General features: G+C 40.4%; 1 protein-coding gene across 1 annotated transcript in view; it reads left to right on the forward strand.

The window, feature by feature from the left end:
- The window catches only part of LOC132995397 (ras-related protein Rab-26-like), a 58704-nt gene that overhangs the window by 2527 nt on the left and 33359 nt on the right, over nucleotides 1-22818 (forward strand). Inside the window, exons 2-3 of the mRNA XM_061065356.1 lie at nucleotides 71-181; nucleotides 22058-22099. Of these exons, the coding sequence (XP_060921339.1) occupies nucleotides 71-181; nucleotides 22058-22099 (153 nt within the window). The remainder of the gene's footprint in view (nucleotides 1-70; nucleotides 182-22057; nucleotides 22100-22818) is intronic.

A 22818-nucleotide genomic window follows, 5' to 3' on the forward strand; every position in this document is an offset into this window, starting at 1 on the left:
ATTTTTCTGCTTCTTAGTTTCGCCTTGTAATCCTTCATGGCTGAGTTCCCCCTCTTGGTTTCCTGTGCAGGTGATGCTGGTCGGAGACTCTGGGGTGGGGAAGACATGTCTACTGGTCCGTTTTAAAGACGGAGCCTTCCTGGCCGGCAGCTTCATCTCCACTGTGGGCATCGACTTCAGGGTGAGTTTAAAGTTGAAGAAACAAACACACACAAATATAACCAATCCCTCTCATAGGCAGCACAGTCAGACTTTGTCAGGTTTGGAACTATTCTTTAAAACAGGTTACACTAATGGGAGCTGGCCAGTGTCTTTGTATGCCTACAGGCTATGTAGATTCCCAGTGTGAGAAGTGTCACCACATAGGATATTGATTTCTTAAATTAGTTTGACATGCTTTAGTTTTGGAGTCTCCCTGACTGATAATTGTGTCTCTCGTGTGCCAGTTTTGTGCTCCCTGCTGGGCAGCAGGGACAGAGCGTGTCCAACTTCTTTTACTAATGATCCCACTCAGGTGTGTCTGTGGGCCCAAGAGCCAGAGACAGGCAATCAGTCACATCGACACAAACTGCAACACACAAGCCAAGAGATGCTATTACTGCCCTAAGGTAGCAGAGTCATGAGGGCTACAGTTAAAGCCCAGACTAACTACACATTTAATCACTCTGCCAATTTTCTTTTCATAGACATAAAGTCTTAAATTGGTTGCAGAAGATCAAGGGATAGTGTTTTCCTGTTCAAAACCACAATGCATTTCATCCCCCGGACTATTCTGTTTGTTTTTTTTCTAGCAGCAAACTTTTTCTTTGATGTTGTGTTGATCTTTTAATGATTTCTAGTTAGACTCGGTCATGGTCAGACCTATGTGACTTTTCTTCTTTGTTTCTGTTGCGATGCTTTGTTAGCGTCTTTTATAAACCAAACTAAAAACAGTAACCTCCCACTGCCTGGTGCACCAACACAACTTAAACACAATCTTATCCTTTACATGATGAAACACTTTTAAACCTGCAGCAATCTGAATTAAGATGCAGTCTCTGGTTATGTCAGAAATCAAACACAACTCACTATATAGTGCACTATATAAGGAATACACCATTATGTGGTGTCCTTACAGAGTGGATATTATCATACCTCATGCTCATTGTATCCCACAATGCATTGTGCAAAGTAGTGTACAGCTCATGGTCACTATCCATGCAATATATACCATCATGCATTGCAGTTCAAGGCTTTTCATGAATAGAAAGTGGCTTTTGATTGCAACCAGAGTAAACACACAACACAGAAACACAGAAAACGTTCATATTTGAGGATATTTTTACTCAAGTCTTGAAGCTGTTTTGGTAAAGAGTAAACGATTCTCAACAGAGTAATGTAAGTTTTTCCTCATGATGAGGTCATGGGACCATCGTGGGTAAGAACAAAAAAAAAGAGTTTTGGTACAACACTGTTTTATAAATGATTAAAAACTCTATATTTCAGATTTATTTATTATGTTCAATTGTTGTGTGAAATTTTGCTCAGTATGATATTAGTACACTGAAAGGCATGATGTTACTTACAGTTATAATTGATCCTCGGGCGGCAATAAGCTGCATGTTTTAGCTGTGCTACACTAACCTCATCATTGTCGGCGGTGAGTGAGTGTCCGAAGTTTTTTTTTTTTACTGTACCGAATGAGTGTGCTATGTAGTCCACTACAGAGAACTCCCTACGCAGGGATTAGGGAATGAGCGTGTGATACGGGACACAAACTCTGTTTAAACTCAGACTAAGTTGATTTAAAAAAACAGAGATGGTAGCTTTAGCTTAGCTAGCACATAGATTTTCAGAGGATGAGTTAACAGCTGTCTCAAAGCATGTTTACACCGTCTCTACGTTCAGATAGAAACCTGAAGACTCGACATTGCTCATCTTCATCTTGAGATTCAAAATGACTCCTCTTTAAATGCAGTAGAACCCCTCATTACCTGTAAACATAGTTTGATGTGCAAATATGATGCTGCTACCTTTAAATAACCTCTGCAGTTCTCTTTGGAGGGCATACGTTGTTGTTCTTTAACTCAAATCTAACTTTTGAATTTTGATACCGCCGATCTGCTCGCTCTTGTTAAAAGGCTGCCTGTTCCTGCTCACCCTCTTTCATTGCTTTCAGTAAGTGCATGTCAGTCGCTCAACAAACCCTTCTAAGCTCATTGGAAAAGCTTTATGTAAGTTTATCTTGACTTTTACCTGCACCTGTCTGCTCCACCTTGCTCTGTAAATTAACCTCTTTTCAAAAAGCAGTTTAAAGTTCTGAAGTTAACACCATTACATAAAGTGTGAGTGCAATGTTGGAGCCTTTATACTCTCGGGAGGCAGTCTCTCATGGGCCGCCACAGTGTGCGTGCGTGTACCCTGTGTGTGGGTTGGATGAGTTTGTGGGTGGATGAGCAGTTGATTTATTTACTTATGTAACACCTCTTCTAACACTGTCTGCAGACCTGATGTACATTAGGCCTATCTGAGCAAACCAGAGAGCTTCATTAGCTTGATGCGTTTCTTCCTGATAGTGGGAAACGTATAAAACTCATAAAGTGTAATGCTTAGTCTGTGCTTTTGTCATATTGACTTATTATTTAATTACAGCTTTGCACCGTGCTGTGTCACATGAATCATTTCATTATCATCTGCATGGCTTCTCGTTTAATAGTTCTACTCTTCGTGCAATTGAAATAAACCGACCTGACTCACAAGGATCCTTCCTGACATCTTTTTTTTTTGGCACGTTAATAAGAAACAGAATGAGCACACCACGAGAAGCAGACATACATTTAAAGTTACTCTTCATCTGACTGCATGTGTCTTTAAAGAGTGTGTCTGAGAAGTTCTGAGAGCAGAACTTTGAGTCGGAAAACATGAAGGTTCACTTTGTTTGTCTTCCCATGGAGGATAAACAGAGACAGAGAGTGATCGTTATTTTTAGGAAAGACAGTTTTCGTTCCTTCTAGTTGGTGGGAAAGAGAGGCAATTTGCTTTCGTACAGGGATTTGATCCGCTTCCCACTTCAAAGCTGCGGCGAGATGCTATGGTTTCTTACCCCCCTCTTGTTTATTGTGGACTCATCTCATTTAAGCCTCAGCATGTTCTCAGGATTACAGAGCTGCACTCGTGCCTTGTTGGGCTTAAAATACAGTGAGTCAGAAAGGAGAATTATTACCCCACAGCAATTGCATTTCGCTATTAAATCTCTCTATGAAGGGTTTAAGACAAAGATTGAGAAAACAAGACCCACCTAATTATATGAATTCCATGTGGATCTTAACCATGTTATATTATATTTTTCCCATCCTCTTTCTGTTCAATAAAAACTGCTTTACACTAACAGGAAAAATAAGATGCATTTGAGCAACTACATGTAGAAGCAGTCAGGACCATTTCCAAAGTAGGACAACTTCTTTTTATTAGAAACTGCCTGATACGACATGCCAGGCAGACTTGGGTAAAAGTAGCAACATGCATCACTCTGAGATCTTTGCTAAAACCAGATTTTTGGCAGAGAGAACCAAAGAATTCAGGCATGCAGCATGTCCAGGTCTTCAGTTGCCATGGCAGTGCAGGTGCTAACCAACAGGCAGGTGACTGAGATTGTCCAGAGGGCAGTGTTTGTCTTTGAGCCATGTTTTTTTTTTTTTAGCCCATGAAGTTCTTGGCTGCTGGGAGTCTGAGTGCTCTTGATTTTCTTCATTTCTTGCTTCAGTCTGTGGAGTTTGTGAAAGGCATCAGGTGGGTGTTAATAACTCCTGCGGCTCAGATGGAATTGTGCTTTCTGAGTGAAAAGGACCTCTGATGTGTTCTTCATGCTCCAGCCTGCAGTTTAATGTTTAGCTGAAGTATGGATCTGTAACATGCATGGGCACACATGAGCATACAAATGTGATGTTAGAGTTTCCTGGGGATGTGTATTGTCTCGATTTCTCTCTGCATTACAACACATCACATCACCTTACCTACTTTCTTGCAGCTCCGCAGACAGACAGGTTCATGGCCTGTCTGTGGGAGACTTCTATAGTATCTCTTATAAAATGAATTAGGATTAGCTCTGCTGGACTCACTGAAGGCAATTACCTTTTAGAAGACTCCTCCGTGCTTGCCTTTTTATCAGGCCTTGGCTCTGCAGGGCACAGATGAACAGATTCATCTCTCTAACAGGAATAAAAACACAGAAAGCACGGTGATGAGCTGCACATTTATGTTTTTTCTCAGACTCTTGGTTCTTGAATTTAGTCCAAAAATCTATTAATTAACAAATGAGAGAAATAGGCGGATGGCAGGAGAAACTCCGGGTTAAGTCCGCGTGAAAAATGTGGCTGATTGCGTTCAAGCATAAAGCTCCTCCTAGTTTTTCAGGAGTTTTCTAAAAGTGTGAAAACCTTATAATTTAATTAAAGCAGAATAAAAAAGTGTTCTTGTGGGGGACTTTTTAGAACTGCAGATTAGTTCATACTTTTTTTTTTTTTTAAGTAGGCAGAGATGGGCACATGCGGTCAAAGAATTGCAGTCCATGGAGGGAGCTGTCCGTGGTGCTGATCTCCCCCTTGTTCCTGTATGACATGTCAGCCAGTCTATCTTAATCTGCTGCAATCAGATTTTTCACACACTGTAGGACCGATATCAATTTCCCATGCTGTGATTGTCTAAATCCAGTCATTTTGAACATATTCTCGTCAAATTATTTGTGGAGTGTTGTTTGGTCTTCTAAAAGCCTGAAGGTTCTCACTTGCAACTTATTCCCACAGTCACAAATAGCAGCACAGAATTTGGAGAATTGATCTCTGTTGCAAACATAATGAGTCCCCAAAGTTGTTCACCAAAAAGGAAAAACAATATTCTCTGCTTCTCTGAGGATTCTTTATGTGCTTGTGGGGGTCGAAATGTCTTCATTCAAACAAAGCCTGAGGTAAAATATCTTTACGAGTCATAAGAATGGCTATTAAGTGGAAGAGAGAAATAGGAGTGGAAATCTTATCAAAGCAAAACAAATATGCTAATGCAATTTTCAATAAATACACATCATATTATACCCAAAGCCTTCCTCTTATTTCCGATGAGAGAAACCAATCTCTCCTCCTCTTTTTCCCACAAAGATCTGCCTCAACCTCATGACACCGAAGGCAAGTAATCCTTCTATCCCTCAGCTGACGTAAATCCAGTGTCTGTGGAGAAGAGCAGCACCAGGGATCTGCCCTCAGCTGTCAGTTATGTCGACTGTGCCCCGACTGACACACCTCTTACGCAACCATAGATTTCACCTCTCTGAGCCCTGAATAACTTCAGCTTGTTTGACTCAAAGAGACGGATCTTATAGGCGCCTGGGAGGAATCTCAGGTTTGTGCGTCAAACATTGGGGATTTTAGAGATGGCTGTGTGGGTCTGTTGATCGGAGTATATTTGAGTTATGTCTACAACTGTTGGATGGATTGACATTAAAATGCAAACCCTCACTCATGTTTCCCAGAAGATTAGCCCTTATAACTCTGATCCTTTAACCTACCCTCTTGAACCAGCAACAGGTTACTGTTATCACGTATTCTGTGAAATTTCTCTGATGGATTGTCATAAAGTATTATGCAGACATTCATTGTCCCCAGATAATTCATCTTAATGACTGTTTCTGCTTGCACTAACATGAAGTTGACATTTGAGGTGCAGAATTTTCATCCAACAGATGCACAGATGCTCGCAGGCATTGTTGGTTCCAAGAAGATGTACCCTAATGACTCTGATCTCTTCACCTCTTCAGTAAAAGACACCTGTTTGTAATTATTCTGTGAAATAACTCAACATTACAACATGGATTTTCATACAATTTTGTGCAGACATTCATTGTTCACAGATAATGCTTCGTTAAGATTTTTCCTCTTGTGCCATGGTTAGGTTGACAATTAAGTTGGTGCTAAACATTGCGCTGGTTCTTTTGAAATATCTCCACAAACTCAAACAGGATGTATTGTAATATATTTTCACCATGCCCCATCAGTATTTCTATTCCTCCAATACCTTGAATTTTCAAAACAAATGCCAGCTAAACTAAAGGCACCCCTGTTAGCCTCCCTTTAGTCTCCTTGGCAACTGCCCAAGGTTTTCTTATTGTGACTGTCTCTTCCTGCTTATTGTGGTCAGTTCAAGTGGAAAAACAGCATCTCTTCTTCCTGTGTGCCGTTCTCAAAATCCAATGCTTGACCATTTTTATTATTCATGTATCATCCTCTGACTGAGATGCATGACCGGTCTGAATGCTCAACTCATATTGGCATGCCATGTCCAACCCAATATTGAAGTTTTCCCACAAACGGTTAATTTGTCACCTGAGGATGAAGAGAGAGTTACACATAGTGGGCAAATAAAGTCGGTCACAACAGACCACACTCTGCAGCCTACAACAGATCGACAAAACAGCTCCTCCCTTCTGCAATGATTTACTTATAGTACTGTTTCCAGGAGTGATCGATAAATGTTCCTGACAGGTTAAAGACACATGGATCGAACCTGGCATTCTAATTTATCTTGCCTTGTTTGTAGTCTATTTTACTCAAGACCTTTATCTCAAAGATTACCTTTGCCGCCCTACTTCAGGTACATGCGTTTTGTGAGCTAAAGCCAACATGTCCTCCTTCTACGTTTAGATTTTGGTCCTGAATGGTCTCCTCGGTTTGCCAAATATGAGACCAGCTATCATGGCAAACCAACAGCTGTTGCAGCGATTGAAGCAGGGAAACGAACTCCGACAATTGAGTCTACCCGACCTAAGTCCTACCCGAGTCTAGCATTTTTCTGATAAGCTCCAAGACCGGTAATGTGATAAAACTAAGAAATATTGGAGATGGTTTTGAAAACATTGATCGAGGGTAGAACACAGAAAGGTTTCAAGACCCATGCAGAGCTGACTAAACACTGAAGCTCCAATGTCCATGACATGGCAACCAGCGTCTATTCGACTCTAGCAAGGAGTCAGCACTGCTTAAATAAGAATGCATACATTGTCCATAGAAAATATTTATTGTCTTCTTACTAGTCTTATCTTATTCATCCATCAATATAAGCACATGACCTTTGCTCTGTAATCCCCCTTTAAGTATCCCTCTCCTTTCCCTGAGAAGTCGCCCCACATGTTCACATTTACACTCATGGCGTCCTCCTAAAACCAGAAGTTTCACACCTCACTGATGAAGACAAAGCATATGTATTCAAGTTTCCATTTTTAAGCACAGCAAGAGAGTTTTACTCGTAACAGACGGCCCCCTTGATTCAGATTTCTCATCCCTCTGATGTTATTTTTGGGTGTACTTGGTATGTATGCGGGGGAGGGGGATATGAATCAGGCAACTGCAAAATGATCAGATAAGATTGCTTGAAGTGAAGATTTCTGGCACTGTGCTCCTGCATTTAAGAACATCACTGGTATAAGCCAGAAGAAGCTTTACAAATAGCTGGTTCGGTCTTTGACCTTGACCCTCTGATACCCTGAGCTAGACGACGTGGGCAACATGTTCATTATTTATCACAAGTACAGCCAAAAACAATATATTTTCCTCTTTAAAATGATCTGCTAACCTTATTCAGAGCGAGTTTTCTCTCTTTGTTAGTAATGAAACATGAATTTTAATTTAATTGTGCACTGAAGCTAAAGTGGAAGCCAGAAAACCGTTCAGTGGGACCCGGGTCATCTGTCCGCTGCAGTCTGTTGCATCGGCCATGAGCAACTACTGATCCAAAGCCATAAAAAATGAGTTTGTGAAGAGGACCATTAAACTGTGCAAAAAAAGGGGTAGTCATATTGAGCCAACAAAATTTACTTTCCAAGAGTGTGTGAGCATTTCAGTGGCCGTGAGGTTTGGTTTGTTCCACCTGTGGGAGTAAAGAGGAGGGAGATGAGGCGGGTTCAGTCTCAAAGGGGCGAATCTGCTTTAAAAGTCTAATAACCAGAGTCTGAGACCTTGAAGATAGCACAAGAACATCTGTCACCTCTCATACGCTCACCATATATGCTGCATGACTCCTTTAAAATAATGAGGACAGAAAGGTGTTCAGGCTCCTACACGCTCTGTGCTTTACTAATGAACCCAGTCCCCTTAAAGAGTGTATAATGTACAGTACATGGCAGCAGGCTTTTCCATTCATCTCAATCCTTGCATCTCGTTTGCTTGCATCCATCCGTCTCCTTTACTAGAGAATTATTTCATCTCTGACTTTCCCAGCACAGAGGAAATACTGTAGGAGGAAACCATGCAAGACCTCCCATCTAATGACACATCGGAGTGAATTTGAATTGTTGTGTAGTTGATGTATCAAGTTTCATCTGATCAGAATGTTAGTAGGGCAAGAATTATAACAAAGAGTTGAGTAATGAAAGCTTAAATGATTATTTATCGAGTTACATTTATCACAGTGTATCCCATGGCCAAAAACAAGAGCTAGACTGAAATGATTCAGGGTCAGTAAGTCAATTTTGTGGATACATTTTTGTTTGTTTGTTTTTATATTTTTTTTACCATTTATGAGAAAATCACAAACCATTTCAGTTCCTCTGGACCATTGTCGAGCATGCTCTCAAACAATTTGCACAACAGTGTATCTAAAGTAGACAATGTGCCACCCACTGTGTGTGCACAGGTGTGTGACATTCAATCGAAGTGTGCACGTCTCTCGATCATCAACAGTGACGTGTGCAGAACCCCTCACCACACAATCCACATGAAGGGAAAAATAACAGGTACAAGAACGGGTCAAGATGTAAATACTTCTATAAAATGAGACACCACAACATGTAGTTGAACCTATTTAAAGAACATTTTACATCTTATAATTGGAAACACAGGCCTGCAGCTTTTATAAATCATTCCCAAAAGTACAATAATATGAACCACAGGGTTTGTATCTTGCGTTTCCCATCGGTAGGTCTCTCAAAGACTAGACCTCCTTAAAGCATGACGTGTCAGGAAATCTCAAACATTCAAACCAGCAAAAGAAAGACGAAATGCTGAAAATCACCAAAACCAAGATGAAGGTCATAGAAGCCAAATTCATCCATCTTGCAGCACTAACAGGTTTGATATTAAGTTCCAGTCAATCAATATTTTAGTATTGCTCCAATTCATAACGAATGTTATCTCAAGACTCTCTACAATTAGTAATGTATTTGACCTGCCCTTTTGTAATGTTAATCTACTTGTGTATTTATTTAAAAACATAAAAATAAACATTGATGTCTGTTTTGGTACCATAATGACCAAATACCCCAAAATTAACAAGACATTGCAAACCTTCAATTCCTAAGAATCAAAGTGAAAAGGTGTTTAAATCATTTTCAATATGCAGAAGCAACAAGCAAAGATTTTACTAAAGTTTGCAACACATAAATACATCAAGATGAACATAGTATAAGCAGGTTTGGAAATTAAAATATTAGAAATATAGAAGCAAGCCCCAAACTTATTCATTTTGTTTTGTTAAAGGTCTCCTTTTAATTTAAGTTCCTCACGCTGCTCTTCTTACCTGTATTTAATGATTTTTTTTTTAATGTCCACCAACCAAAAAGTATTTTTATGCATCTGTGATTTGTTGTTGAACACAGTTTACATCTTCTCCTCATTTCCTTCATCACCAGATGTCGAGGCTTTCTTCTTCACTTTGTGTGTTGTAACACAATGTTGGTGTTAAAGGAGGCAACAACTGTCTCCGTCTGAAGCTTTCCCGCCTTAAGGTGTTTGATGGTCATACCACCTGAAATTAAAGCTGTAAACATTGATTGCCTGACCTCTGACCCCCATAATACTAAGCCAATCATCCTAGACCTGCTGTCCTTTCACGCGTGAGTTTGTTTTCTGTGGTTTTGTCATCCTCTGGTAAACGGTGTGCTGTGGTTGCGTTTGAACACTGAGCCCTGGTCGTGTGATCAATAGCATTGATAACAGCTTAGCGGCTAAATGGGGTAAAAATGAACTAGGAAGTCGATTCCCTGATCTCAGTCGCACCCACAGACACAGAAAAAAGATGCCATTTGAGTTTTATACACGGCTGAAGAGGCTCCATAAACTCTGTGGATGTTTTGATGCATTTGTTTCACATCACATTAAAAGTTACAGCCGCTCCTGAAATACGACTCTATCCATCAATAGGTTATTGATAGAAGACTCTGTCTCATGAAGTGAGATAACGGTCTGCTTTCTGTTCAATTCCATTCAGCAGCACATTTGAGAGGCTGTCAATGACACACACGTTCACACACAATGTACACACTCACACCGATAACAATGCTGAACAGATGTGGTAACTGTTAATGAATCAGGCGACATCCAGGCAGGAAGCTCTCATTGTTAGTGGCTTCTCTTACGTCACCGGCGGGCAAATAAAAACTGTGTTTGGATGCAGGAGAGGTGTTCAGATGCAGACAGTCTAGCTGTAAGGCTCAGTAATCACTGCCCCAGTGAGAAAAAGGATTAGAAAATAAGCTGCGAGGAGACACATGCTGATAACTGAGTGCATACTGTTATCTGCTGTGTGTGTGACGTGGAATAGAGCTGCAACAGCTTGTCAACTAATTGATCAGATGTTGGAAAAGCAAGTTTACATAAAGTTCAGGTATTTATAAGTGGATATAATTCAAGACATGCAGTGTAAATTTAGTTACTGAAAACATGGGTTGCTAATGTCAAATTAGGAGCTGATAGTATGCTAACCTAGCTGTAATATGATCCCATATTTGGGTCCCATTTTAAAACTGAGCTGCAGCATTCAGTCCAAGTTAGAAGAAATAAAGACGTCTGGGAGAAACATCCAGTTTGTAATTGTGAAATGTATTTACATTCATCTAAATACTCGAGTACTCGCATTACCTTTTTATGAAGGAGTACTCATTAATTATGTTTTCTTTCCTGGAAGAAAGTTGCACTACACAAACCTGATGGAAAAATAATAGAGATGAACTTATAATGGACGACAGTGTTTTCAGTCCTTTGAACCATGGTCTCATTAGCCAGTCCATCCTTAGTAATGACCCCCTGAATTACATAAAATGAGGATCATCTCTCTCTATTGTCTCAGATATGTGTGTGTGTCTGTGTTTATTGGCTCATTTTATAAACGGTGGGTTTACCACCGACGGTTTACCTTCATTCTCTTTTGCACTAGCGTCATCGCTGACGTTTGATGTTTTAGACCTCAGGTCATTATTTGACACGCTGCATTTTGAAGTATTTGTTTAGAGGCTGAAAACCTCTTTGTTCTGAGATCCATGAGGTCATCATCTTCAGACAGCATGTTTATTGAGACAGTGACTGATGCAACAAGTGGATGTTAGTCATCGCGTCATTACTGTGGCTCATTTGGAGGCTAAAACTAGATGCACTTTGGCATGAGTGCTTTTGCATAATTTAGTTTTTAATGTTTCTTTGTTAATTTAAAATGCCCAGCAGTTGTTTTCCCTTTTTGGCAAAATGGCGATGATTGTGCAGTTTTTTTTTTTCTGTTGAAATTGCCTCCCAGCAGGAAGCAAAATCAGCCTGATTACAGAGGCACAGAGAGCGTTTCTGCTTTGACAAGGATGCTGATAGAATTTTTCGTTTGAGTTTAAAATGTGTTCATTGCGTGGATTATTATTGAAATTTCTCTCCCTTAAGTCGTCCTGCTTATATGTAACCAAGTTTAAACCTTCTCTTTACAGCACAGTTCTCCCTGAGTGACAATACAAATCGACTCGCCTTTATTTTAAATGTATTTAATTTATTCTTTAAATGGGTCTCTAAAAAGGATTTAAGAAGTTTATACCTGCAGAAATGAGGTATAAATGAGTGAATGTAAGTGTCTGCACATTTAAGAGGACAAGTAATTAAAAGATGAGGAAAAAATCAGACAGCAGGGAGAGAGGCAGCTCTGGCATGTGAGCGGACGATAACGGACCCAGCATAGATATCAAGCTGTGACTCTGTGATTGCATCTTGTTCTGTGGAAGCTTCCGCTCCTCTTCTCCGTCAGTGTGCAAATCACTGACAATCTCCAATCTTTAGGTTTCTTGTCTTTCACTCGTTTCAAGCTTCCATACATCTCAATGTTGTTATTTTTAAATAGTGAGCAGAGGGATGGCTGACAGAATCCACCCTTCTGCCTGCCTGCCTGCCTGCCTGCCTTCACTGAGTGGGTGCAATTAAAGTGCCAAGCTTGATGAAGCCATCAACAGGCTGAAATTTTTCTCCTGCTGCAAATTAAATTGGGATGAATTTCGAGCTACAGTAAAAACTCAGTCACACCACAAAACATAAAATCTTTACATGTGTATCAGTATGTATACAGGCCTAACTAAAAGCCATTTGGCTGCATGTTGTTTTAAGTCTTGTTGTTTAATTAGGGATAAGCTGTTCTGTTGTGTTGTCATACAAGCTGCAGCTGGTATTATATTAAAATTTGTCAAGCATTTCATTTTCACTTGAATGGCTGTCAAAGCGAGTGTGTGCACGTGTGTAAATCTGTGTGTGTGTGTGTAATGGATGGGGGTTCACTTCTGCTCGGGGAGGTGTTTGTAATTAATGACAAGTCGCTTTGCCACCTGCTGCCCTAATGTCACAGGGATCTGCAGAGACGAGCCCAGAGGAGCAGCATGAATTATTAACCAGGACATGAAAGAGGTGGCAAGTAAATCTTTGGAGTGTGAAAACATCACTGGACAGGATGATGTCATGATAGGAAGGGTAAAGAAACATATAGGGAGGAGAGATGGGTGTTGTTAAACAGTGATACCTGTACAGACTAAAGACAAGCAGGTGGAGGGACTTAAAACTGAGTACATAGACTTGATGGTGGTTGGTGAAAAACACACTCATAGCAGCAAGTGGTAAAAGTAAATGAACTATCGTAAACACAAGAATTATGCTAAATGATTAAAGGAGCAATATGTAAGATATCTACTGAATTAAATCATGAAATGACCTTACTATATCATCAGACATTAAGGAAACATGCTACGTTGAAGTGCTCGATTCTCTCACAACAGAGCAGCAGCCAGTATGTCCTTCTAAGGTTTGATTGTGGTGTGAAATGCTATGTATTTGTTTAGACCAGAGAAGGTAGGTGGTTTTAAGGCACCTGGTGGAATCTACACTGAAGCCAATTTTTACAAGATAAACACACTATCTCTAAATGGGTTTGTTTTTTTACAGTCCAGGCACTGTAGCATCCTATTCCCTTTACTTGTAAATGATTAACAGGTTTAATGGCACGTCCCCCGCCTTGATTTGCTGCTCATTTGGGCTAATTTTATCATTCAAAGATGTACATCCTGGTCCTTGAGAGATTGTGTCTCCAATGGGGAATAATGCACCAGCCGCCACTGGAAAACCTTTTGGGCCTTTGCATTGTGTTTGCATTTTTTCAGCCACCTTTAAAAAGGCAAACTTCAACAAAGCAGGACACTGAGTTGACCAATTTTTGACATGCATACTATGGGGCAGTTATGCTGCTTTTAATGTTATTATTTTGGGTTGAGGGGAATTTTTTGACTCCCGTTTGTGTAGACATCCAATCAGCTCTATTTTTAATGTTATCATCTAAAGCATCAATTCTTTGGTTCATGTGGTTTTAACTGAGAGAGCTAAGTTCGCCTGCTCCCTGAGTTGTAGCAGAATGCCCATGTGTACCAACATTACACTGTAACTGCAGATGTTTTAGATTCTTTATACCTAACTTATTTACCATGAGTTTTTGTGTGTGCATAAAACCCAAATCCCTTAATTCATTACACACTGTGCACGATGTGTTTGTAAAAGGCTGCCACTCAGTGTTATACTCGTGCATGTCCTCAAGACAACAAAACATCTTCTAGCTAAACCAGTAGGCACAAAGTCACCAGGACACATTACCAGTCAGTACAGGTCATCACATCCTGAACTCAACAGTTCTTGACTGGTAATGTGTGTGTGCAGGAACATCAGCGTGAAGTCGATCCAGAGAATGATCCCCTGATGCTGTGCCAGCACTAATGTCAGCTGTGAAGTAGACAAAACGGGATGAGAAATTGTTTTTTTTCCTCCATAGTGCACAATTATCCTGGTTAATTAGGCTTCTTCCTTTTAGGAATCAATGTCACAGGTCACAGGTCAAAGGTCGGTGCATTTGAAGACATTTGGGGAGAAGTCTCGTTAAGAGAAACGTTTGGTTCAGATGGAAGAAAAAATGCTTTTGGGCAGAATGTTAGCGTTTATCCAACGTGAGGTTTCTTACTCAGCGTGTTTTAATTTTGTGTAAGCAGTGCCTGGATTTCAGGAAATGTGTCTCAGCATTTGAGAAAAAACTGTTAGAAATGGCAACATATGCGTTGGCAGATATTTTTTGGAGAAGTCTGTGATCATGCTGCACAAAATAAAAATAAAAGTGCGCTCTGAGCAAATGAAAAGCAGAGAAGAGAGAAGAGAAGAGGGAGAGACACTTTCCCTTCGGCCATGCTCATCGTTGCCGTGTTTACATGCACTCTGTGTGTTTACTTTACAGGGTGAAATGTGCTGTATACCGCACATGTGTTCGTATACTGTATGCATGTCGCCAGGGAAGAAGCAAATTAGACGGCCAGACGAGAAATGTTTGGATTTCCAGCCAACAGCTTGCCCCACAGTCTGTTCTGTCCTGTGATTCAGCCCTCACACATGCTCGCAGCGACCACATTGAACCGTATTCTGTGGAGTTGCCATGGGATAAGTGTCATGCCAGTGTGTGAAATAAGCCCCACAGAGGTCAAGGCTCCCCCTCGCAGCCTTCAGCTGAATAATAGATCTTTGATACAGCATCACAAAATGCTGTGTGAGTGCCTTTGTGTGTATTTACGCACAAAGGGCAGGTTTGCATCACAGCTAGTGTCAGTATGAGGGTGTTGCTTCAGATAAAAGATCAAATACAGCTGTAATCCAAAACATGAACTGATGAAAAGCGATTAGGGTAAAACTTGGCAGGTTAGCTCTAAACTCATCTCATCTTGTGAAACCGTTTCATTTTTCAGGGTAAAGTGTTTTGTATTTTTTGAACATTCTGCAGCAGCACGTCGCTTCACGGGAGTCTTGGTGTCAAAGAACGAGGAAGCCTGCATTTCTTTAGCAGTGCAGCCTCCATTGTTAGACGGCCCTAAGGCCCACTGCGCTTTCAATTAGTCTCTGTTTTCAGCTTCACCGGGTCACCCAAGTGAAAAAGTCAATAACAGGAAGGTTCTGGCTGTTGCATCGACAGAACAGTCAAAAGTGTTGTGGAGAAGTGCACTTTGCTTTTTCTGTCAAAGCCGAACTGATGAGCGAGGAGACTTCCTTTTCCTCCCTGAAACAGTGAACATTCAGTTTTTATGGTATGATATAGTATAGTGTGACCTTCCAAAATAAAACAAAAACCACTACAATTATAGTTTAAAAAAAAAGTTGAGTTGTTAAATTTGTATGTTTTTGTTTTGTTTTGGGGGCTTTCCAACCAGCATCAAGATAAATGTCACTGGTTGAAGCCATTGTTTCCACATGAGCTAAGTCAGCAAGTTTAACTCGTCAGTGAAAGACTCTCATAGTGTCTTTAGTGTGCGGCATGTGTGAGTCTGCTGGTGGAATAAGATTTATGGTGCTATAAAAGTCTCCAAGAGAATACCAGAGCTTCTTAATTGAAAGTATTTGTAGAAGGCCTTCCAGTGGTTTGAAAATGCTGACAACGCAAGAGGAGGAGAGGAGGAGAGAGGAGGAGAGAGGAGGAGAGAGGAGGAGAGAGGAGGAGAGAGGAGGAGAGAGGAGGAGAGAATTCAGAATGAAAAAGGATAACTGATCATCTTCCTAAATAACAGGGGTGTTAGAGGAGGGGTTTTGAAGAATCTTCATCCTGTCTCACTATAATTACATCAATTAAGGCTCTATATCAGAATTTCAGATGGTATTATATCTAATCTTTGGAGAACAAATTTTTACTGATAACAAAAAGTCTGCCATGATACGATCTGGATTCAAAACAACTTAAAGGTCCCATATTGTCCCATATGTTTTCGGCTTCTCCTACGTCCTCCTGTTAGCTGTAGCATTAGCTGCATGTAACGCTCGGTTCTAGCCCCCCTCGATAAAAATTTGTCAGTGCGGCGTCATTGTCAGTGTGAGATCACTGATCTAAGTCCATTGGCTCGTTGTGGCAAGCCCTGCAGCTCATGTTGAAATTTCCGGGACGCGTGCTGAGCAACTGACCAATAACGACAGAGCGGATTGGCAGACCAATCAGAGCAGACTTGGCCCACGTGGGGTCTAACAGTGGGGGCTCAGCAGAGCGTAGCTGACGGACTCAGAGCGTAGAGGGAGCAAGGAGGAGCAGTACATGAAAACAGACACTTTTTTAGAACTTTAGCTATTGTGAACGTACAAAAGTAGGTACATAGATTAAATATACGAACCCCAAAAAGGGCATAATATGAAGCTCAGTAGCTTCATCTTTAGGCATAGCCACTACGGATATTGTACTTTAATGAACTCGTACCTATCCCAACTCTTACCTACCCCTCTCTCATCTCACCTGCAGAAACTCTGCAAGATACTGCTGGTCCTTTATTCCCCTCAGCTCTATCGTCCTCTCATAACACCTCTCAACAGAAGGTTGAATTACTTAAATAGAGACAGGCAATAAAAAGATGTTTGTGCCTGACGCCTGGTTTGTTGTTTATCTCATAAAGGCATTGTTTGCATGGCGTGCAATATTTCTGCTGACCCCAAACATATCCCCACTGCTCATCTATTCCATAAAGTGAGTAAATTATCTGTCTCTTTCTGATCTGCTTGCCATTTTTTAGTTTATATTTTAAGAAAAAGGCTAATAGATCCAACATTGATCTCGCAGAAGATTACAACAGCAGAGACTGTGGCTTTGTCTGTGCAATAAAAATGGCACCAAACAATGATTTAGAAAGATATGTCTGAAGGAATGAATTCATAAGAGACTGTGAGAAAAAGAAACTGAATTCAACAAAGGAAGATGGGAAGGAATGGAATCAGGAAGGTTGAAGATGATCAGAAATGCATTTTCTTAGTTTAATAAATGTTTTTTTTAAAAATGCTTAGGCTAAATGACATCATAAATCTGTCCACTGCAGATGGTTAACAGAGGTAGAATTTTTTTTAGGACATAAGATTTATTTGATTTCATGATTTTTGCAGTAATTTTAAGACATTACAATTTGGGTCAGTCATCTCTCTCCTGGAAGGATGGGTGTTCGATCCCCAGCTCCTACAGCTATGGAAGCGATTAGTGATCAGAATTCAAATGATAAAGCTAATTTGAAAATTCAAATGCATTAACAGAAATTCTTTTTAATTTTCAGAATATGGGTGTATTATTTGACTCAAAAATAAAATGATGATTAATTTATCTAATTTGAATTTTAGTTTTCAACTTCAAAAATGCACATTCTTTGACTAAATTAAAATGAAGAAAATTACATTTGCTTTATCATTTTCAAAAAATGCCCCGCTTAATCTGTATCATAATTCAAATGAAAAAGATAATTTTAAAATGAAAATACAGTAACAGAAACGTGTTTTAATTTTCAGATTATAGGTGCATTATTTGACCTATATTTAAAATGAATATTCAGTCATCCAGTTTGCATTATACTTTTACTCTCTATGTATGCATATTGTATGACATCATTCAAATGAAAACTAAAAGGTCTTTGGCTTTTCGTTTTCAAACTTGCCGTGCTAAAAAGTGATCATAATTCAAACTCGAAAACGAATTGGCAAAGTGGACGACGCAGGAAAGTGACGTCAGACTCCAGCTCCTAGGCAGGTGAACGTAATGTTTACAGTCAATGAGGCGAGCGGGCAGAACGCGCAGTACGATGGGTGGCGGGGTGAATCTTTAACACTAGGGCAGACTTTAGTTCATACTGTGATACAGGTGGTGATCGGAGTGTTTTTTTCAGTGCAGACTGAACTTTCAGCGAGCATGACGCAGCAGCTTTATAACCAGAGCTGCCAAGTCTCACGCGTGACACCATGCCCACTATCTCTGACCGTGAGAGTCACTCAGCATCTGCACGCTGTGAAATTCACACAGACGTGTCCTAAGACCGGTTTATTGGTAGATTATAGATCACTCTCTTCTCTGCTTAACTGAATTACATTTAAAAAAATTATCGATTGAATTTTCTGTTAAAAATAATCTCTCCAGCTCTGTGCACAAAGTGTCTCTCATCCTCTGTGCGTAATGACACACACTCTCTCTCTCGACGACTGTATGAGCTCTCTCTCCCTTTCAGAGGTTGTTTTGTAGTTATTAAAAGAATAATCAACTACAACGCCAAAACTGAATCAAAATCAGGGCAACAACTAGTTTGGAGCTTGTAACAGCTTTAAAGATTCACCCCGCCACCTATCGTACTGCGCGTTCTGCCCGGTCGCCTCATTGACTGTAAACATTACGTTCACCTGCCTGGGAGCTGGAGTCTGACGTCACTTTCCTGCGCCGTCCACTTTGCCAATTCATTTTCAAGTTTGAATTATGATCACTTTTTAGCACGGCAAGTTTGAAAACGGAAAGCCAAAGACCTTTTTAGTTTTCATTTGAATGATGTCATACAATATGCATACATAGAGAGTAAAAGTATAATGCAAACTGGATGACTGAATATTCATTTTAATTTAGTCAAAGAATGCATTTTTAAAGTTGAAAACTAAAATTCAAATTAGATAAATTAATCATAATTTTATTTTTGAGTAAAATAATACACCCATATTCTGAAAATTAAAAAGAATTTCTGTTAATGCATTTGAATTTTCAAATTAGCTTTATCATTTGAATTCTGATCAGTAATCGCTTCCATACTACAGCCACATGTACAATGTGTCCGTGGGCAAGACACCTCACCCCGAATTGCTTGCACTGCTTTGTCAGCGGTGTTTGAGTGTGTATGAATGTGATTAGTTACTTCTGATGGTCTCTCTACATAGCAACCTCTGCCATCAGGGTGTGAATGCGTCGGTGTGACCTGCGGTGTAAAAGCGCTTTGAGTTGTCAGAAGACTAGAAAAGCGCTACAAGCTCAAGTCCATTTACCATTATGTCTAATACAATATCTCATAAAATACAGGGATAAGGCAATATGTCAAACAAACTATAATATTTCTCTTAGATAACAACCAATACATTGAAGAAGAATGAGGGAAATCTTGTGGCAATAATCATCACCAAACTTCTTTCAGAACAAGTTGATAAAATGAGTTCCTTTCTGTATGCATAGAGGTGAAGGGGTCGAGTGTGTGTGTGTGTGTGTGTGTGTATGGCATGTGTAAGTGTGTGTGTACTCTACGTCTGTGTCAGCATGGCTTGGATAGCTTGACAGCTGGGAGTTGGGCTGACTGCAGAGTGGAGCGCTGCCTCTCAGCATCTCCCTGCACTCACTTCTTCAGCTTGTTTCCCCCATTGATTTGATTTCTGACGTGTGTGTTGAGGCCAGGCAGCCGTATGCATCAGCAAACCCTCGGAACAAGACATCCAGAAACGGCGCCATATCCCCTCTTTCTCATTACTTTCATGGGGGAATGTGAATTTGTCTCACACACATGCTCTTTGCGTGTCCTCTAAGCTGCTGCTCTTTGCCTCACGTCGCTGCCATTAAAGTTTTATTGGCTCACACTTCACGAGCCCTTCTGAAAGCTCCTCGTGCATTTGTAATTTATGATCACCGTGAAGTACTCTTCAGACTTACTTTACCTTCTCACTCATCGTGTTCCTTTGGGGAAAGAGGAGAGGCATTAAATGACACACATGCAGGCTCTGTGTGGTAAAGGAGAGCAGTTTGTATTTGAAGATCTGTTCTGTTTGGAGGCAGCTCAGGGATTGAAACTGACCCAAAATGGATGCAAGCTTCCCAGCAGTCCCTCTGTACATTTTAAATGAACACAGAAGCTTATTGAAGCTTGAGAAACTTTTTGAAAGCAAAGTAGAGACTGTGCTGCCGGAGCTGTGATTGACAGTCTGTAATTTGTTATACTTAAATTCTCCACAGTAGACTTAGACATATAAGCTGCTCTGATGCTTCTTATCCTGCTCTGTACTCACTCTCAGGTTTCATTAAATCTGTGTTTTCTACATCCTGTTGTTTGATTTAAAGTCTTAACAAATCCAATATAATTATAAGTGCAATGAAGCCTGACTAACCACCCAAAATCCCCCAAAACACCACAGTGCCATGAGTTTCATTTTCTAGGTCACTAAATATTTATGAAGCCTCCAAGCACATTGGGGCATTTTTTTTTTCAGTGACAACAACAACAACAACAACAACAAGAGGGAGAAAGTCTTTTGAGAACTGTGATTTCTAGCAGAGCACATTTACAATCTAGCTCCCAGCCCGACTGTCAGTGAATATGCATGAGACTCCTCCTTTGTGAATCTCGGGGAGGTAAATCAACCGAACCCATCAACAAAGAGCGTATCTGTTTCTAAGTGCTCTGCTGGCAGATTAACAGCATCTCGTCGTGGGTTGATATCTTCAGTTTCTCCTCGGGGATCGGGGAATTAGAAAGGTTAGCGACGGCTCACAGAAACAAATGAGGAGAGAGGATGGAGGGGGAAGGCTTTTGAGCGTTGCCGTGGCACCAGGTGATGTAATCCACAATGGCGTAGCAGGAGCCGACATGTGGGTCAGCTATGATCATCTTGACCTCTTCCTTCTCTACAGCGCAGCCGCTAGCTCAAACATAATGGCGACTCAAGTGCTGAAATTGATGTTTATGTGAATGTTCAGGGGAAATAGAAACTGTTATTGAATTTTATTTTCTTGAGGGCAGCCTTTCATTGCAAAAGCATTTACTCTAGATCTCGCATGGTCAGTCAATTCATGTTTTGGTCAGTTATCTTTTCATAATTTATGAATGTTTCCAACCATTTTGGTCCAAAGTACCCAGAGGAAGGGAGTCATAAAGCCATAACACTTTTCTATTTTGTTGCTCTTCTCCTGTCCATATGAGTCATGTTGTCTGATTAAAATATCACATCCTACTGTTCTTAACAGTCAAATGTATCTCTCACAGTGAATCTCATCTGTGCAAAATGTAATCAAAGGCAGTTTCTGCAGCGAGATATAACTCACTTCACCTGACACTCCTCAGTGATTGTGGTTATAAGCATTAAAAATGACTGTATTGAAAATTCTTGTTGCTGATTGTCCAAATTGTTTTTCCTTTTTGGTAACGGAGGAATCCGTGTTAATTTTAGGTTGTTTCATAACCAGATAAATCCTCCTTTCATGTTCATTAGGCATGGTAAGATTAAGATTTTTCACAGTAGCAGCCCCTTCTTCCTCCACAAACAGCAGAAGCTGTGGATACGGGCCATTGGTTCCACAGTGTGCATGGATCAATAAGATGTTGTGTTCCAGAAGATGTTGGAACAGCAGTGATGATCAATGAGCTGAAGGGCAGAGGGCATAAGGCAGGTCGACACCTCGAAACTGATTTATCTGTCTGACTCACCTGTCACAGGTCAGGTGTGCAAAATGTTGTCTTTCCAGCTGATTTAGTGCCATCAAGAGCAGCTCTAGTTTACATTGAATCAAGTGATTTTTAACTTGAACCAACGCCTGCTGTCATTTAAACTGATTTTAATGTGAAAGTACGATGTTTAACTTTTGTGCATCGAGCCATTAAGACCGAGCAAACCTCTGACCTGAGAAGCGGCCTGTCCATTTAGCTGAGCCTCACTCTGCCTTGTGATAGAGCAGATCGAAGCGCAGATCAGAGCAACGTCTCGCTAAGATGGAGAGACGGAGGGAGGTGAGAAGAGCAGAGGGGGCTAATCCTCTGGAGGAAAGAGGCGAGGCTTCATCAAAAGGGGGCAAAGTGAGGTGAAGGCATGCAATATTGATGGAGGAGAGAGGAGAGGAGCGTGTGGCCGGCAGATGAGAGGAAGAGCCTGTTTGCAGAGACAGGTGTTTGACCACTCTGAGAGAAAAAAAAGAAGCTTTTGAAAGATGGAAAACATGTTTTAATTAAGTCACTGTCACTCATGGTTTCTTGCTTTCATTTCAGAATAAAGTCATGAACATTGATGGAGTCAAGGTGAAGCTTCAGGTAAGAACTTTAATAAATCAAGACAACCATCAAACTGTTCTCATTTGAGTTTCTATGAGCTGGTTTCAAAAGCATCATAGCCACCCTTCATCCTGTTTCCAACCCTCCCATGTCTGCAAGAGAAATCCAATTTTAGCTTAAGCACAGATACAGTTGGCAGGCACACTAAAATGGTACATCAACAACTAATCTAGACTAACCACATGTGTAACTATATACAATGAAACACAGGAATGACCAAGTAATGTTTCTGCCCAGTTAGCCCAGTAAGTTTAAAAAAAAAATGTAGTACACAAGATCAACATACAAACTGTGTCTCACTTCAGAGGCTGCATCCTTTGTAGGGTGCATTTAAAGACTGCTACGATGCATGCAGCCTATTTTACCCAGCCAAGTAATGAGAAGGATCCATACACTAATGTAAAAATAAAAAAAGCATGAAGTGCCTTTGATACATCAAATTATCTAAGAAATAGTTTAAGTTATATGAAGTTACTTATGTTAGCTTGTTCAGTTGCAGCTGTCGATGTTGCTAGGTGACACAAGCAGCTAGTAACAAAAAGGAAAAGAGCAGAAACAGCTGCTGAGATAAAACAGGAAATCTTCTTTAAATCAATCTCATATCAGCTCAGTCTGAGTGATCTGCACTGAGTCTGCAACCTTAGCGATGGGTTTTCTTATCCAATGCATGCTACTTACTTTAGCTAGCTAATAGGTTC

This window comes from Labrus mixtus, chromosome 20 (genome assembly GCF_963584025.1).
Source record: "Labrus mixtus chromosome 20, fLabMix1.1, whole genome shotgun sequence".
NCBI classification, from domain to species: Eukaryota; Metazoa; Chordata; class Actinopteri; order Labriformes; family Labridae; genus Labrus; species Labrus mixtus.